We start from the raw sequence: 20,180 nt of genomic DNA, 5'->3' as shown, positions 1-20,180 counted from the left end.
ATAGTAGAGGACACCAAATTAGGACTTTTGATCTTTATCAAGTACAATTTGAATTGTTTCACTTACTCATTGTCACATGTAAACTGCAACATGTGCTCTGAAAATGCTGTTTTCAAATACATCAAATATAAGCTGGTCAGTAAACATCCTTTTATAATTTAGTGTTTTGTATTGGTTTTGTAATATTATTAAAATAAGTTATGAACAATATCCAGTACCTAAGTCAACAAGAGAGACCTCATTGATAAATCCATTATTATTACTGTTATTATGTGACACCTCCAAGGAGTCTAAGAACTCATTTGTGGGAGGGCACACTACTCCACTAAACACCATCTATCCTATCTCAACTATACAACTGTTAAGTTCTGAATTAATCAAAAATTAAATTAATTTAAGATTCCTTGAGACTTAACATGTGCTTGCAATTTTGAATCAATTATTGATGTACCAGAATGTACTAGACTCTTGTAAATTTCATCAAAATGTTACTAAGCTGAGAATCCTTCATTTAGTATGTGATATTATAAAGTATTGAGAATTGCTAAACTGCTTAAGTGTAAGTACTTATAAATTGCTGGGTAAAAGAGATAATCTGATGAAATAGAAATGGCCGGAATCGAAACACTTGCATCATAGAGTGCAGGTGCACCTCTTCGTAAGCAAAAAAAGCTTCCCCCCCCCCACTCATATGCATAGAAGAGTAGGCTAAGATTTCCGTGTGTGGGGCACAGTACTGTGTGATGCCGAGAAAATGGGAATAGTAATTGATGTGGGGTGTTCAATTTAAAAAGTCATGCAGTGCCGAGGAAGCTCTCTTGTGCTCTTGTGTGGAGTTGCGCTCCGGAGTTTTCGGGTGGTCATGCTGATGTGTATGTAGCCTCCTCGTGGTGTCCCCTCGTTCCTCGTGGATTCGAGACAAGGACGGAGGAACTTTGCCGTAGATTTCCCAACAAATTACCGGACGGCGACCAGCCCAGCAGAAGGTATTCGTCAATGCTTATGGAGATGTCGCTATGATGTTGAACGAGTTCACCATGGAACAACGTCTACCTATTTTCGGCAGCAGAAGTAAGTGCAGACTGAAACCTTGAAGAATACCTCAGAGAAGGCAGAAGGAACATGGTGTCGAATGAAATTGTCCAGATGAGATATGTAAAGTGCCCAGATAAGTCCCCAGCAATTGGTAACATACAATCCATGTTTTATTATGTGTATATGTGTATTAGAAAAATGTATGTATACTCTAGGGAGGACTTTAGAGAAAGTTTTCTTTGAATGATAAAGTAATAATGAGAATTTGAATATTTTGTTAAGTGAATTAATCGAGAGCATGTGGCCTTAGAATTGTCTTTTAATGATAGAAAAGGTTATGAGAATGTTGTAAGAAAAAATTGTATGAGTGTGCATGAAGCTAGTCTAGTTACTCAGCTAATAATTGTCCTTAGTGTTATTGAATAAGTGTGATTTTTCAAGTGTAAATTGTAAGCATTAATTGAAGTTCTTTGTCATGCATGCTAAGATAGATATTGAGAATCTAAGTAAATTAGTGCTCATTCATTAGCAATTGCAGATTAAATATTAAGAGTGAATTCATAGTATGTACAAAGTTTCAATTGAATTAAATGTTTTGTTTCTTTTGTTTAACTGATGACTTGCCTGATTTTCCTCTCTGTTGCACTTGCTCATAAATTACGGACCACAGTGGGAGATTAAATTATAGAGAGGTTACGACTGCAAGCGTAACTCTTAGTAACATAAGACTGAATGCTAAACTGTGTTCTGGTTCCTCGATTCTACACTATCTGTTAATCTAGGATTCGTGATGGCACAGTGAAAAATAAATTTTCCCTGAATCCGAAAAAGGAATTAGAACCAGTGTGAGACAAGGGAATAGGTATCCGCCATTAGTAATTCCTTTGTCCCATAAATCACTAGCATCGTTCTTGTAAGTGGAGATCGGCCAAGAGAGAAATTTAAGTTAAGAGAGTTAAGATTGAAGATAAAATTTTTAGTATAAATAAGAATAATCAAGAGATAAAGATAAGAGAATATAGACTAAATATAGAGTCAAATAATAAAATTAAAATAAGAGTAAGATTTTACACAACTACCATCAGCACACAACCCATCTATTTCCCATCCAATTGTATTGTACAATGAACACCAAAATTCTTGATTCAGAAGAGAGAGTGTTCAAACTAGTTGTCTTGTTGAGAATGAACAAAGAACTGTTTCAAACTTTGAATAAGATATTATTAATTTTAATTAAAAAAAACAAAAAAAACTAAAAAGTTTGAATGTAACAAAAAAAAATTAACTTTGTGTAGCTTTTGGCCACAGTAATCTTAAGAGGAACTTTTAACGATGCTGCATTGTGCATGCACTTTGAATATAGGTTGGTGTTCTTTCAAGATACATGAAGCATTCAGGGGACTGCTAATATCTGAGATAAGCATATGCAAACATTAATGAAGTATGTTTACTAAACATATTACATTTTAATATTAGTGTATTTTAAGAAAAATGAGATCACAGTTTACATGTTCTGATTATTTATTTAGGAATGGGCAACTGATAATGAAACTCGTGAAACAGTGGAAAATTCAGTGATGTATACTTATTACAGTAAGTTTAACTTTTCTTATAAGTAAGCTTAATATATTTTAGTTTCTGTATTGTTTGCAACTAGTTTGATGCATAACTGAAACTGTAGTTTTGTCACATAATGCATGGTTAAAAAGTATCTCCATAAAGTTGTGGATAGAGATCTGGGAGAGGATTTTATGAAGCGATACATATATTTAATAAAAATGAAATCATATATAAGTGATATATCATAATTTAATAAAAAATAAGACTAAATACATACATACATACATACATACATACTACTAAATAATAATCACACAAAAATAGCAAAGTACAATTCAGAGAAAATCAGTTAATCTGATGAAGGCCTGTTAATCTCTTCTAAACCAGTCTGATTTATTCTCCTGATAGGTGCTAGCATTGTGCAAAGAGATGAAGAATGGTGATCTGTGTTAGCTCATTTTCCTTTTACAGACATAGCAGACTTTATCCCTTTCGTGTCACATAATCAGCTTTTCAATCAGTGTGACTACTTCCTTGATCTCTGTCGTCAAACCCTTCCTCCCCACTCCTGACAAATTTATTATATCACACTTTTTCATTGATTAGGGTAAATCTTTAAAGTCACTGATAATCTCAGGCCAGAATTCATGCCAACTGGCACTCAAAATGTTGTAACCTTTGGAAGGTTACAATATGTTATATCCTTCCAAACTGTTTAAATTTTCTTATGTAATAAGTTTTTTATGTGCATCCTTAGTCCACTCAGTAAACTAATATTCATTAGTTTACTGAGTGAGCTAAGGATTAAATAATTACAAATCCTGATTTAGAGACCAAACATGATACTTTTTTCAAGCACTGTGGTCTTCAGTAAGAAGAATCTTGGTTAAACGCAAGCTCAAAACATTTGTTCACCACCTAAAGACTCCAACCTCTATACTACATTTTTCAATATCTCAGCCCTGTTTCAGTTTACCATGAACTCAGGCTATTTTGTTTGACAAGGAAAATTCTACAGTCAGAGTGTGGACAGCCACGGGTTCCGCATTTTCTCCACCCCTGACCAACTTCTTCATGGAGACCTTTGAAGAAAGAAAAAGCTTTAAACTCTGCTCCATATAAACCATCTGTCTGGCTATGCTACTTAGATGTGTTCTCCATTTGATCACATGGCCTGGATATGCTCAACATTTTCTTGACACATCCAAATAATCAACACATCAGGAGCCAGTTTACCCTAGAAAAGGAAAACAACAATAGTCTCCCGTTCCTAGACACTCTGATTACACACCAACCTGGTGGATCCTTGGCATTCTCCATTTACAGAAAACTCACAGGTAGATACATTCACAAGCAGTCACCTCCCCCCCCCCCAAACAATATGGGATTATAAAAACCCTATATAACAGGACAAAATTAATCAGTTCTGATAGCAGTGCCCTACTGAACTTGATCATATTCTCAACACTTTCTTAGCCAGTGGCTACAATCCACAAAAAATATTAACTCTCCCACCCCCATAAATGCATTTCTGAACACAAGGACTACATCTGGTTCCAAATATAATAAATTTAGTTTAATCCTTTATCCAAGTGTGAGCAAACAAAGTTTGCTGCTGAAAGTATCTTCAGGACTGGAGTAAGGTGGTGCAACACCAGGGCGACTCCTTGTAAAGGTGGAGCAAGCTACTATCACGCCTATCTCAGTATCTTCCATAATGCAAAACACATCTCCTTGTGGATATGTCTAATGTTATGCATTAAGGGAAGGGCCACTACCCAGACTAGTTTCGACCTACATTATATTCTAACCAAGTGAAAAATAAACTTTCTACATCCGGTTCCATCGTTACTGCTACCCATGCTTGGGACACCCACCACAGGATATGCTGGAAGAGGGTGAATCTATTACACTGCAGCAAATATAAATATGAGTGACTCTTCCTCGAATCTGTCTCAGTCCTGAGAAACCTTCCAAACATTAACAAATTTGGGTGCACGCGACTGTCCTAAATTTGGGAAGCACTCATCCTCAGATCTTCAGCCTAATTTATCTGATGTTAGTGCCTGTGTGCACATTATTGTTTTTGTGATCCCTGAATGGCAATGTTACATTGCCAAAATATAGGAAAATATTAATTAAACATATTATAATTAATATTTTAGTATACATTATTTCCTGAAAAATAATAGGCATGAATAACAAACATATAACGTATAGAATTAGTTATTATCTACACTATGCGGGATTCAAAACGTCAGTACAGCCCCTTTTTGTTGGAGTGCAGACTGCTATCTGTTTATCTTTAAGGTTGTAGAAATGATGTGTTTGGCAAAAGAAACAAAAGACGTTATTGAAAGAAGGCAGTGACTCAGATGTATTCTGAAGTCATCATTAAAGAGGAACCATGAATGCAAGATTGCATTTCTTCTAAGACCTCTTTCACTTGCGACAACAAGTTCTTCAACCAGTAATCAAAAATCATGTCACCTGAATCATGAACCCTGAATGCAAGATTGCATTTCTTCTAAGACCTCTTTCACTTGCGACAACAAGTTCTGCAACCAGTAATCAAAAATCATGTCACCCCCCCCTTTTTTTTTTCTTTTTTTTATTGTAACACTACATCACAACACGTTTTTGGTGCTATATACCTAAAATTCATTTTATTTTGTTCTCATGTCAATAGAACATAATAAATGGATTAATCCCTCTTTTAGAGGCTTTTCAATTTCTAACATTTTGTTCTTTTATTATGTATATTTCATTAACTGTTTTCTTATGATAGAACTTGAGTTTCTTTGCAGTTAATTTGTGACTTCATATCCTTTCTCTTTAATAATTTTTTGTAATTATAATTTTTCCACATTCCCTAAGATCTTAATGCTGAATAAACCTGTATAGCCAACCCTTACTCACTATAACTACCTTGGCATCATTCAGCATTTTGCCTTTTCCTTTCAACCACATGTTCATAAAAAAAACACTATTGTTATTTTCATTATTATTAATATTATTATTGTACAGGCACCTTCATGGAGTCTGAAGACTCATTGCGGGAGACCCAAACTATTTACACAATCTATCATACCTCTCCTTGACAAGCACTCACAACTGACTAGCAACCCATTCCACGCATTCACAATTCTCCAAGCAAAAAAAATCTAGTCCTTAGATCCATGCTAACCACACATTTATTCAACTTCCAGAGATGATTTCTCATTTTGGCACCTGTAGTGAAGTGCTGAAACATTTATTCTGCATCAGTCCTATAAAACCTGTAGCAACTTAAATGTTTCTATTATCCCCTCTTTTTCTCCTATCAACCAATTTCTGCAATATACACACACCCTCAATCTATCCTCATAGAGAACATCCCACAGACCACTCACCATCTTGATCACTCGCCTCTGAATCTTCTCCACCAAACACATGAGACCAGACTTGGGCATATTAATCCAGATGAGGATGTATCGAGGCCTAATAAAGTGGAGTAACAACTTCCTTATCTCTACTTGTTAATGTGTTCTTCAATAGCCAAGTAATCTTATGGGCTACCTTAACAATATATCCTCTAAACTTTAATTCTCTGTCTACCACCATCCCTAAATCTCTAGCTTCATCTATTTCCTGGAGTACAGTACCATCGATGTGATACACGACTTGTAATCTATTTATCCCAAAATGCGTAACTTTACATTTCTCAACATTAAACTGACACCCATTAACTTTTGCCCATTTAAATGACAGCCTGTTTTAAATCGTCCTACAAGCTCTCCACGTTGCCTTGATTAACTATTACTGTACCTAGTTTCACATCAACATATAACTGAATATTTCCTTTCATGTTATTTTCTATATTATTTATGTACAAATTAAACAGTAATGGTCCCGGCACTGAACACCTTGCTAGAAACCACTAACCACCTGTTTTTATCATGATTCTGTCCCTTATCATCATGTTCATTCTTGTGTACTATCTGTTGGCTAACCTGCAGAACAGTTTTATTACTATTCACTTAATTAAGTTCAGGATCACTGCAGTGAGTTTGGCTGCTCTTGAAGGCTGACATCCATATTTGGAGGTAAGAGATGGGGGAGAAAGTCTCTAGTGTGGTGGTAGTGGAGGTTAACATATGATTCTCAAAAAAAATTGTATCCAGAATCAAGGTCAAATTCAAGGACTGCTGCGCTCACTGGTATCCCCTAATATCTGTATATAAAACTTAATTTACTGAAATATTGCTTGTGCAAAACCAGGTATTATGTTTTAGTTCACTTCTGTGTTACAATGTAATAAAACTAAATTCTTAAATCTGAACCTGGTTTACAATTTAGGTATAGCATAATTTGTAATCCAGACTGCATCATTTATATGAGAAACCCAACTTCTTCAGTTAATACACTTATGTCATACAGATGATTTTATCTTTTGCAGGTCTCTATGCTGTTATGTTATTTTTTGTTTTTTTTCTACTGCCCTTTGTGTATTTTGCATATGAAGAAAAGGATGATGATATCGAAGAAACATTTAGTGTAAGTAAGATGTTTTTTTTTCATTCTCTCATTTTTATTAACTGATTACATGAATGCTATTGTGTTTATCTCATTATAAAGCTAATTTGTGTTGAAATGCATTCTGTAATATTTCATTTAATGCTATACAATCAATATTCTCACTAATTATACAAATTACTGAAAGTTATGACTAGACTCATTGGTACAGTGCCACACTAAAAGAAATTTGCCATAATAAGATAATTGTGATTATTTAACCTTACAGTTATTCGTGTAACTTTTCAACTATATGGCATAAATGGGAAGTTATATAAAGCAGTGTGTATGTGTGTCCTATATTTAAGTTAAGTTAGCTATTAGAATTGAAGGAGACATAGGAAGATGGTTTGATGTAAAATCAGATGTAAACTGCTATTTAACCTATGGATCACATAATGAAAGAAATAGCATTAAACATGATATCAGAATTGCAGAATGTATGGCTAGTTGAAGAAATTTATATGGAATGAGAGAGAAATTGGCCAAAATAGAATGCAGTACAGAAGTGTCAAAATTTTAACATATGGATTTGATGGTTGAATTTCTAATTCAACTACAGTTGATCAAAGGCTGTATCATAAAAATTAGGGGAGTGAACATCAGCATTAATGACAGAATGTCAAAATATCAAAAATGAAGATATTAGAAAGGAACCTAGTATTGTTACTATTTAAGAACTTGTGAGTATATCTAATCTAAGATAGAATGCTTATATTTTCTTATACAGAATGTATGCAGAAAAGTTAGAAAAAAAAAAAAGAAAGAAAGTGTTTGATGGCAGTTAAAAAATTATCAAGAGGAAGACCAAGATCTTATGCAGTTAGTAGTGTTAGTGCCTTAGAAGAACAGTCACATGTGAGCTGTTCTCATATGTCCACAAGATTATCTTGCAAAGTGTGAAATGCAGTATTTTAAAAACCCTTTAAATTATATCTCCAACAAAAATGCCATATGTTAAGCATTACTGAAGTAGATTTATATTCTGATTAAAACAAGAAATTGTATTATTGTTTTATCCTTTACCTCAAGTGTAAGGACACAGTTTGCACAAGGAGTATTTTCACAAATAGACTTCTGGTATATAGCAGCTTATGAGAAGCAGCTTGGCTTCTCATAATTTGCCTTTATATCGCTTAATGCACAGCATGCTGTAGATGTGTATACTGGTGTGTAATCACTACACTACCCAGCCTAGGTTTGATCTTTATTGAAGTTGCATCAGCAGACATGACTCAAGAAGATGCTGTGGTTAATGTGTTATTTCATATATTTTCCATATATAACATTAGGGATCAAGGGAAGGAAGACGGCTTAGTATTCAACAAACAGGAACATAAACTTCTTGAAAAGTCTGGATTTGCTAGAAGAGTGATATTGGTAGATCTCAAAATGTGGAAAATGCAATTTGTGTTTAGATTCCAACAAACAAGCAGGAAAGAAGTAGAGAAATTTTTGCAAATCATTAGAGAAGACAACTAATATAAAGACAAAGAAAAGCTATAATAAATTTAGTTTAATCCTTTATCCAAGTGTAAGCAAACAAAGTTTGCACCTGAAGTATCTTCAGAACTGAGGCAATTCATGGTAAAGGCGGACTAAGCTCTCATCACTTGTCTTAGTATCTACCATAATGCTATGCATTAAGGGAAGAGTCACTACCCAGACCAGGTAGTGACTCTTCACCGGTTTCGACCTTTATTGAGGTCACGTCAGTGGGAAAAGACCTAGAGGTGGTGATAAAGTTTTTTAGTCCACCTTTACTACGAATTGCCCAAGTCCTGAAGATACTTCAGGTGCAAACTTTGTTTGCTTACACTTGGATAAAGGATTAAACTAAATTTATTATAGTCTAACCAAATGGAGAAAAACTTCCATCTTTCTCTAATCTAGAATAATTTAATAATAAGGTGAGACACCTTTTGAGACAACTCATATAGGTAAATATGACTTCTCCATTACTTCCACCTTAGTATCACCACCTCTGGGTCTGGCTTCCACTGACGAGACCTTAATAAAGGTCGAAACCGGGTCTGGGTGGTGGCCCTTCCCTTAATGTATAGCATTATACATGTCTGCAAGGAGATGTGCTTTGCATTATATTAAGACAAGTGATGAGAGCTTAGTCCACCTTTACCACAAGTTGTCTCAGTCCTGAAGATATAATACTTCAGGCGCAAACTTTGTTTGCTTACACTTGGATAAAGGATTAAACTAAATTTATTATAGATAGTCTAACCAAGTGGGAAAAAAAAAATTTCCAACAAAGAAAAGCTGTTTGTTGTTGGCAAAAAGAACAATTTTTTTTTTTTTTTTTTTCTCAGCATGGTTGGCCAGGTGGGCAGTATACTCACTTTTCAACCAACAAGTTGTGGGTTTGAATCCTACTGTAGATAGGAAACTGATGACAACGTATTTGGGAGTGGCAGTTTACCTGTGATATCCACTTTTCTGCATGAGCAAGCCGACTGGCTCAACTCTTCCCTAGCAGAATTTGATTCTGTGATGATCACCTCTACACCTGGATGTGTGTAGTGAACTATTTAATAGAGCTTATTACACAAGTTGCTACAACTGCAATTCCTCAAATATTTATCCTGTTTCTACTTTTCTCTAAGTTGCAGTGGAATGCTGATCAGCCAAGGAAGCACAGAAAAAACTTGGAATATCTTTTGCAGATATTGCACAACAAAAAACCTTATTGCTTTCAAATGTTTTCTACTAAGCAAATTTTTCTACTCCTTAATGCATCTTTCTTTCATTTTGCTGAAATAAGCCTGAAGAATAATAATTGCTATAGCAATGAAAAGGTATTTAACTGGGCAGTTCCAAATGCACTTCCAATAAAAGGAACTTTATTGCATTTCATATTGCTCCTTGGAACGTATACAACTTGTTTCTCATTGATTACACAACATTTTTGCTAATCTACAAAGGCTTGATGCATTATACTGTCCTTCAATATTTACTTCATAGTTTCTCCTTGGACAGTAGTTAAAGATACATATAAAAAGTTTTCAGAATTTAACTCAGGAGGTTGTTCCACTTTTCTGGCTCTCCTTTCTTGCTTGCCTACTAGCTTGTTAGTGTTCTTGTTACCCAGCAACTGTTTTCTATAAAACTTGTTACTAATGCACATGTTCATTACCAAGATTTGAAGCGATAACATGATTGCCTAATATAACATGATTGCCTAATATTACTACTGTATTACTACTAGTGATGACATGACTGTCTAATATTACTGCTCTGTTTGCCTGTTTCAATAGCTTATTATTATTTGACACCTCCAGGGAGTCCCAGACTCATCGAGGGAGGGCACCCATTCTACAACTCTCTGCCTCTACCACTCAATCCACCAACCACAGTGAACCACATCATCTACACCAATGCCATCTGCTGCCCACAACTGTCACTAGCATTTCCACAGACGATCACAAACATTCATGCCCATGGTGGGATTCGAACCCGCAGCCTTTTGGCTGGAGAGCAAATATGCTAACCACTTGGCCAACCAAGCTGGATAAAGTGGAGTTCATATGCCATACAATATGTATGGCATATGAACTCCACTGTGAATAACATACAATAATAAACATGTAGTATTATTTCCATGTAACTCCTTAAGCATTACAAAATTTGGTAAGCAAGTTGACTACTTAAATCTCAGTTTCCCTTGTTACATCATTGCTTAGTTCAGTGGCGGTCTGGCAATGTTAACATCCACAACTGCATTACTAAATGCAATAAAATGTATGTGCTTGCCTGATTGGCTGAGTGGTTAGCATATCTGCTCTCCAACCAGCAGGTTGCAGGTTCAAATCCTACCATGGACATGAACGTCTTTAGATGGTCAGAGATGAATTTCATTACCTGATGGTGAGACCACTGCCGCATTTATTGGAGGTCTGAAATGGCTTAAAAAAAGTTCCATATTTGGTCTCTAGAGCTTGGTTGGTATATTTGTACTCGAAGGTGTAAAATTTGGAAGAGGAGAGCAAGTCTTATCTCCTTCGACTACAGTACTGTTTCTCATTGTAAATATGGGCAAAAAAAGTTATAAATTTAACGAAAATTATATATTAAAAACTTATGTATATTATATATAAAAGCTTGCCTACCATTTCAGTTCACACTTCACGCATGTAAAACAGATGAAGCTCAGAAAACAAAAACAGCAACTCATGACAAATGACAACATTCAGTTGAATTGGTTTGCACCTGTTTTTCCCAAACTATGTTCCGTGGAAAGTGAATAAGTGTTCTGAGAAAAATTATCAAAATTAATATAAGCCTGGAATGGTTTTAAATGCTATGACAAGTTCCAACATGTTTAAAAATCAGGCGCTCCTCACTTTGCGTGTGGATTGTGTTGTTAAGGCCATCACCCGCTGGCCTTGGCTCAGCTGCCCGCAGTTGTCAACACCTCCGAGTGCCAGTGAAGTACGGAGCTATCTATTCTAGGAAATGTGTGGTCACAAGCAAGGGCAATGCGATGTGCTGCAGCCCGGCATGCCAGTAGTGTGCACTGTCGCATTTTTGTGATGCGATACAGCCTGCTGTGGCAATAATGTGCACTTAGCTTTACATTGAATACGAGACTGATGATACTCGACTCTAACCAAGGTGTTCCATTAAAATTTCAGGATTTGTGAAGTGTTCCGTCGTAGGAAAAGTTTGAGAAAACCTGGGTTACACAATAACCAATCACAGACTCTAGGTACTATTGTCTCAGAGCTCACCTTCTGAGCAGTTTAAAACTACTAGAACACTAAGAATTTGACTTAGTAATTGAAGAAAAAAGATGTACAGATGGCACTGTGCCATCTGTACATCTTTTCAAAGGGCTCAAAGGTGTGTACATATTTAGAACGCACACCTGAGCTATTAACGCAAATGTGATGCGATGTTTACGCAACAAAAACTGCCCTCTTCATGCAGCATTAGTATATTGTATTTACTTTTAGGAATCACGCAAAGTCTGGAAATGATTAGGGGAGTTTTTAATGGGGATTAATGCAAAAATATAATATCTGTGGTATTGTTGTTCGGTTGGTGAGCATTGCACACCTAGCACGTCCTGAATATTTGCCCCTGATATATATATATAAAAACAGAAAAAAAGATCCTTAATTAAAAAAAATCGCACATAGTATGAATGTACTTTATGTTTATAGAAGCCTTTCATGTGTGGGAGCCACACACATACAGGTGGTTCTCACTTTATGAATTCCCGCTTTACAAATTTTTTGGATTGGAATTTTTATTTTAAATTGTACGCGGCGAAGGACATAATGATTAGTTAGAACGAACCTCAGTCGCTCATGGGCCTTGGAGACGAGAGTATGTTATTTGTAGTTTTCTTTAATTACACCTGATTTTTTTTATTTTGTTTTCTTTTTAACTACAACCCTTTCACTGTGATTGCAACATTTAAAGCACATTATTTCAGAGACTTTTGAAATGTTAATAGAAGCAACTGATAAAGATGGAAACTTTTCTATCAAAGAGTTTTAGAAGAAATTCAACATTTTAGACGCAATTCGGGCAAAGCAGAGTGCCTGGCATAAAGTTTCCGAAAAAAACTGTGAAAGGAGTATGGCATAAACTTTGCCTTCTGTTTAATGATAATTTTGAAGGCTTTGAAGACCCAACAAAGATTATAAATTCTGAAACTCAGGTGATCTTAGGTATAGCTAACCAGTTGCAAATGGAAATTTGGGAAGGTGATGTTAATGAGCTGCTTCAATCTCACACTGTGGAACTCTCACCCAATGATCTTGAATTAGAGGAACAGGAAAGACAAAGAAGATAATGAACATGAAGCTCCAACTCGGGTTTTTCACTTTAAAAGGCCTGGAAGAAGCATTTAAACTTCTCGAAAAATCAAGCAATCTTTGAATCACAAGATTCAGACGTGGAACGATTTAGTAAATTTTCCCCCGAAATGAATAATGCTTCTGCTTACTATTGAGTTATTTTAAACGATAAGAAGCGAAAGTCAACAAAGCAGATGACATTCGAGTCCTTTTTTGAAAAAAGATTTACCTGGTGATATAGAAATGAGCTAATTTTTTTTTTTCAAAGAACCTTTTTTAATTTAAGATTTTTCTTATGTTATTTTTTAAATATGTAAATCTTTGGGCAGTAAAGTCTTTCCTTTTCGTTTAATATTCATTTTATATTTTATATATGCCTTCCTACACTCTCGCTTATAACATTATTTCTAAGGCAAATAAACTCCCATTTTACGACTTCCTGATTTACAAACAGTCACCAAGAACCGATTAATTCGTAAAGCAGGAACTATCTGTCTGTATATTTAGATATGAAGAATATAGCAAAACACATTTGTCATTAATAAAAGTTTCAGTGTGTGTGTGTGTACACACACACACACACACACACACATATGATACTGTAAAAAGCGAACATAATAAGTAAAACAATTGTGAGATTTTTATACTTCCCTCTTTTTATCCATTGAGTCTTCTGATTCCAAGTGAGAACCATCATCTCTCGATTCTATTCCCAAGAGAAAGGAGTCCTACCTGGTAAAGTTTCAACTGTCACACTTTTTTTTTATAATCAATGTTAGCTCAATAACTGAACAACTTCCTCCAACTGTAAGTAATGCCCTCTCTGTGGATAACTTTACCATCCTCTATCATTCATGTAATATGAGAGTCATGGAAAGACAACTACAGCAAGCCATTGACTATCTTTTAGCATGGGCACTTGAGAATAAATACATATTTCCCCAGCAGAAGACAGTTTGGGTGTATGTTTGTTTTGCAGACACGATCTACATCCTGATCCAGAACTCAGACTAGGACAAACTTTAATTCCAGTTGCACCAGAAGCCAAGTTCTTGGGGCTCATATTTGACAAGAAACTCTGTTTCCTCCCTCGCATACACTGGTTGCAAAATAAGTACCATGAAGCAATGAACATCCTTTGCACCCTCTTTCAACTCTCGAGTTGTTGACAGACATTCTTTGCTCTGATTGTACAATGCATTGATTAGATCAAAGATTGATTATGTGTTGTGTCCTGAATAAGCTATGAAATGTTTATTATAAAATATTCAGGTGACAACTTTAAACTTAAATACAACTTAAGCAGAGAATAGGGAACGTTGGCAATAGGATAAGTGTAAGCTGTTTACAAGTACAAAACACTTAAAATTTAGGAATTTCATGAATTTGTATAATAAGCTTTTATATTTTATATATAATCTGTATTAAGTGTGAACCAGTTATAGAGATCCATGTAAGCTGGCAAATCCATTTGAAAAAGCCAGTCTCTAGTACTAAATTAGCAAGGCCTACGAGTCAGGGTTCAAGGATCACTTTTGCCGTCCTGCATTATGGAAAAGAAGGGAGGGAGAGAAGTATTGGAAAAGGAAACCTTAGCGTCTTCCAAGAAAGGAAGGCAGACACACATGCAAAAAAAAAAAATAGAGGGAGCTAAGGTGATCGACGTTAGCACACGTGACCGCGTTGGCGTGAATCGCGAAGTTCGAGATTTCCCGAGAGGAAAGAGTAAAACAAAAAGGCCTTGCCGGCACGATGCCAAATCTTTTTTTTTTTTTGGATTCCTGGTTCCTGATCTCTCGGAGAGCGGTCGAGCTTGTCGTCGTTGGGGGAAGTTCCTGGCTTATTGCGGAAGGAATTTGGATCGTCTGTCGTAGCGTTGGTATTGGGCCAAGCTATATCCGTGCACTGGATAGCGGAGCGACGTCATGCGACGGACAAACCAAATTGATGCCGTTCCAATCAAGGCGATGTCACCTTGCCAATCCCCCCCCGGTTTCTCGCGGAGATTCTACTCGTACAGATCTACAGAAGATATCCTCTAAAGCGACTATATTGAAGGCCTTGATGACCAGACAAGGCAGGGACAGACATGGTAATGTAGACTTTTGAAATACTAATTCCAGTTATAGAAAGTGTGAATTCCTTGTGAGGACATTTGTATTGGACTGAACTTAAGAGACTGTAAGAGTAGCCTACAACTAGGCATAGGTCCAAAACAGTGTTAAGATTTGTTACCCCACGAGGCCGAGTAGATATCTGATTATGTTAAACTTAATGTGCAAATTGTTGCTATTGTGTTAACTGATGGCCACGTGTATCAGAATGGCATGATGATGACCTATGAATTTTATACTTTATGATTGAATTAGTGCTATTTGCAATTTAGTATGTGTGATTAGTACAAATTAATTAGAGCCTTTGAACTAAATTGAGTGCTACCATATTAACCTGCTTGAATTGTATTATTAATCACCTTAAAGTTCATTAAATTGTTTCATTCATGTACTTGCCTGATCTGCTTATGTTATATGAATTCAAAACTACCGCTCATAAAATCATCAACGAACTAAGTGGGATAAACCCATGAGTATAAATATATTAAGCGAGCCACGACTGTGAGAAAGAAATAAGCAAGTGGAGGAATAAGAATAATCTTGATCAAATTATCATTGTCTCTCTGAAGAGGTCACCCTGAGCAAGAATCCTTTCTATCCTAGGTATTAGCTGGTGCAGCAAAAGAAATAAATGTGTTAATACTTATAGGGTGAACTCCATCAGATTGTTTTGTGATAAATTGATGTTTAAAGCATAGAGAGGCCAATAAGACTGCAGAGATCCTAAGAAATATATTAATTTGATAAGAGACAAAAGAGTTACGTACATGTGTGAGAGAGAGAAAGGAAAAATAAGTAAAGATTAGTGGTGAGCTTGCTATAAGTACGAGGATAGGATATAAGAAACATTATAACATATGGGTCTCAAGTCTCTGCTTCTACCAGTAGTTGGATTCTATCCATCAAGTCATAAAATTACAACAACTGAAGCATCTCAATCTTCACCAATCCTTAGTCTGTTCATTTCAATCTCCACCAATCTGAGGTAAATGAACCACCCTTTGTCACTTTGACATCTACAAAAATAAAATCCCTGACTGACCATCCCATGTGGCCAGCCAATTTTTGCACACAGTGGGAGAATCTGTACAACACTCGTCATCCTGCCATAAGAAGTTTAGAGCTGCAAAAACATCTGGGGGCTTTGTTGTATCTAATACTTTCTCTCTCTCTCTCAGTTATGGAATCTACATTTGTACATGCACTTCTGTTGGATCCCAGGCCATGTTGGGATTAAGGGAAACAAGGCTGAAGTCATTGCAGCTAGGTCATCTTGTTTCTCAAGCTTTCAGCATCTGCTTATCCCCAGTCTCGACTGATTACAGGCCAATCAGAGAAGACAGCAACTTTTATCCCAGTGGTTGTCATCATGGAATAGAGAGAGATCAGCAATAACCTCTATCAAATCAAGCCTGAAATTAAATTATGGCAGTCTAGTTTACGCAGTGACTATAAAGAGGAAATTGTTCTTGCTTGGCTCTGCACTCATAGTTATTTTACGCTCCTTTCTATTAAAAATGGTGATGGCATATAGGTATTATTTCTGGGAAATTCCAATGTTACTCCTCTTAAAAACTATTATTTTTACGGCTATTTCTGCCTGTTTTCCCTTAGGAGTGTCCCTTATTTTGAATACACTGGTTCTTTACTCAAGAATTCTTAGGGTATTATAAGTGTATTTTAAAGGTAAATAAATATGCAGATTAATAATAGAGGAAGAAATTTTGCACATACCTCGTTTGGAAGTTAGGATGTCTTCTTTCTCCATACTTCTGCTGTTTGCTATTAAAAATGGGGGGTCGGAAACGTGGAGGGGGAGTGTTTGATAAATTAGAAAACCCGGGTTTTTTAAAATAATATATATACATTATTATATTTAACGGCACTTTTTGGGGAAGAGGAAGGGTTATATGGGAAACCGGGGTGGGGTGGGCATTCTCAATGCCCCCACCACCACCACCATGGTTTCCCATATAACCCTTCCTCTTCCCCAAAAAGTGCCATTAAATATAATAATGTATATATTTGTATATATATTATTTAAAAAAAAAAGGGTTTTCTAATTTATCAACCCCCATCTGCATTTTCTGAACTTATGCATTTCCGACCCCCCCCCCCCCCCCCATTTTTAACAGCAAACAGCAGAAGTATGGAAGAAAGAAGACATCCTAATTTCCAAACAAGATATGTGCAAAATTTCTTCTTCTATTAATCTGCATATATTTACCTTTAAAATACACTTATAATACCCCAAGAATTCTTGAGTAAAGAGCCAGTGTATTTAAAAAGTAATGGACACTCCTAAACGAAAACAGGCAGAAATAGCCCTAAAAATAATGGTGATGGCATGCCTATGTGCAAGTTCTGTGGCGAACTAACCATTATTTTAATCTATTGCCCTCATTTCATCAGTGAGGCACAGTCACTAGTTTAGTGATATTCATAATCTTTGTGATCCCCTGTATACTCAGGCAGATTTTATCAGGTTCAAGTGTTATTTTTGTTTTAAAATTTTTACAGAGCATTAACATTTATCACCTTATATAGACTATGTACATATTGTATATGTTAATTTATTAATTGAACTTGTGTATATAAGCTTTTAACACCTTTTTGTTTCTGCATGTTTTTATAAATTTCTTTATATTTGATTTTATATCCTTTTTTACATTTGCTTTTATCTATTTATTTTTATACCTGATTATGCTGTTATGTATTTACTATATATTTTTTCCTTGTGTATGGCTGTGAGGTAGAGAGAGTTTATGGCAATATAGAACATGGCTTGAAATGTAAAGAAACAAAAGATATAATTATAATACAAGGCAATATGAATGCAGAAATCGGAAGAGGAAAGGAGGACGATATTGTTGGGATATTTGGATTGGGAGTGAGAAATGAAAGAGGAGATATGTTGTTGGATTTCTGTAGAAAGCATGATTTAGCAATTATGAACACTTGGTTTAAGAAACATCCAAGAAGATTGTACACATGGAAAGCCCCAGGGGAGGATATAAATAGTAGAAGAAATCAGGTAGATTATATTTTGATAAACAAAAGATATAGAAACATTATAAAAGATGTGACAACATATCCAGGAGCAGACTGTGATACAGATCACATATTGTTGTCAACTAAGATAAGGATTAATCTAAAAAAGGTAACTACAGGGAAACGGAAGAAATCATGGAACATGGAGCGGCTGAAGATACCAAGTACGGCGAATGAATTCTCAAAGAAAGTAGAGGAAGAAATGAACGAGAGAAATATACAAGAAAATGATGATGCAAGTGAAAAATGGAAGATTCTGAAGGAAAGCATAATTTCTGCTACAGAATTGCATTTAGTCAAAAAAGAAGAGGAACAAGAGAAAAGAATGAAACCATGGATGACGGAAAATATTTTGAGGAAAATAACACAAAGAAGAAAGTTAGTTAATAGTAAAACAGAGGAGAAAAAAAAGCAGTATAAAGACTTGAGTAGGGAGATACAAAGAGAAATAAGAAGGAAAAAGGAAGAGTGGTTAGATGAAATAAGTAAAGATACAACAGCAAAGGCAGAAAGAAAGGACATAAAAGGTGTTTATAAAAACATTAATATGATGACAGGAAGGAGAAAGATGCTAAGGAAGCAATCAAGAATGAAAGAGGTGAAATTCTGATAGAAAAAGAGAAGATATTACAGAGATGGGAAGAATATGTAAGTAAACTTTATGAAGACAGGGAAAGAGGAGAAAATCAAAGGAAAGAACATAGTGGGCAGAGACTATGCATCATGAGAGAGGAATTGAATCTAGCAATTCAAAAGATGAAAGAAGGAAAATCCCCTGGAATAGATGGTATACAGATAGAACTTATAAGGAATATAGGTGAAAAAGATATGGAAGTGTTATGGCAAATTATTAATGGAATTTATGAAAGACAAGAATTACCAGAGGAGTTTAGAAGATCAATTTTTATCCCCATTCCAAAAAAGACGGGAGTTTTAGACTGTAACAATTTTATAATATTAAGTCTTATAACTCACACAGCAAATAATTTTAGAGAGAATTAGGAATAAAATAGAAAAAGAAATGAATGAAGAACAGTTTGGATTCAGAACCAACAGAGGAACTAAAGAGGCTATAACTTGTCTAAGAATTATTGGGGAGAAAACACTAAACCATGGTGGACATCATAGATGTAAACCATGGACAGAAAAAATTAGAAATGAATATGTTATAAAGAAACTTGTGACATTATTAGCATTCAAGTGTGATTATGTATAGTTAAACTAAGGTGGTATGATCATTTAACATAATGGTAGACAAAAACTAAGAAAATCTAGATGGACTGATGCTGTTAGGAGTGCCTTTAAAAATAGTAATGTAAGAGTTGAATATATTGATCTAACAAATACTAGACTGGTTTGTAAGAAAATTGTTGATAAGAAACAAATTCTAAAATCCTAATTATGTTATCTATCATAGTATCCTGTACATGACAGAAACAAAAATGTTTACAAACCATGAGCATATTCACATTGATGTTGGAAAAACCATAATAGAATATGTAGAGAACTACAAATACTTAGGACAAATGATCTCTATGTCAAGTCACACCTTTAAAATCCAGTGCAGAATCGACAGCACTTGGAAGAGGTACTAGGCAATGAATCATTGGATGAAAGGGGACCTCCCCATTTGTCTAAAAAGAAAATTATTATATACGATTGTCCTACCAACTTTGACTTATGGTTCCCAGACTTGGGCATTAACCACTACACAGACAAAAAAAAAAAGCTTGAAGTTTGCCAAAGAGCAATGGAGAGGAGTTATCCAGATTAGATAGAATAAGGAACAAGGACCTAAGAGACTTAACGAAAATAAAAGAAGCCATTTGGAGAGCTAGGAAATCAAAATGGGATTGGACATGCCACTTGGCAAGATATTAAGATATGCTGAGAGAAGGAGTCCGAAAACCTGGAAGACTGAGAAAAAGGTGGAGAGATGGCATTGAAAAACAGCTAGGTGTCACATGGACAAGAGTGGCCCAAGAAAGGAGAGAGTGAGAGAGGTTGGGGAAGGACTTTGCCCTGCAGTGGGACATTTAGGCTAACA

At 35.5% G+C, this 20,180-nt stretch overlaps 1 protein-coding gene across 1 annotated transcript in view; it reads left to right on the top strand.

Moving 5' to 3' along the window:
• Positions 1–20,180, top strand: part of LOC150095279 (lysosomal cobalamin transport escort protein LMBD1-like) — a 259,870-nt gene that overhangs the window by 18,359 nt on the left and 221,331 nt on the right. Inside the window, exons 3-4 of the mRNA XM_090410049.1 lie at positions 2,565–2,628; positions 7,034–7,131. Coding sequence (XP_090266175.1) covers positions 2,565–2,628; positions 7,034–7,131 — 162 coding nt within the window. The remainder of the gene's footprint in view (positions 1–2,564; positions 2,629–7,033; positions 7,132–20,180) is intronic.

This window comes from Typopeltis vanoorti, chromosome 20 (assembly GCF_054136105.1).
Source record: "Typopeltis vanoorti isolate ZY-2024b chromosome 20, IOZ_Tvanoo_1.0, whole genome shotgun sequence".
Taxonomy (NCBI): domain Eukaryota; kingdom Metazoa; phylum Arthropoda; class Arachnida; order Uropygi; family Thelyphonidae; genus Typopeltis; species Typopeltis vanoorti.
The sequence above is the reverse complement of the archived record's forward strand: the minus strand, read 5'-3'. Positions and strand labels throughout refer to the sequence as shown.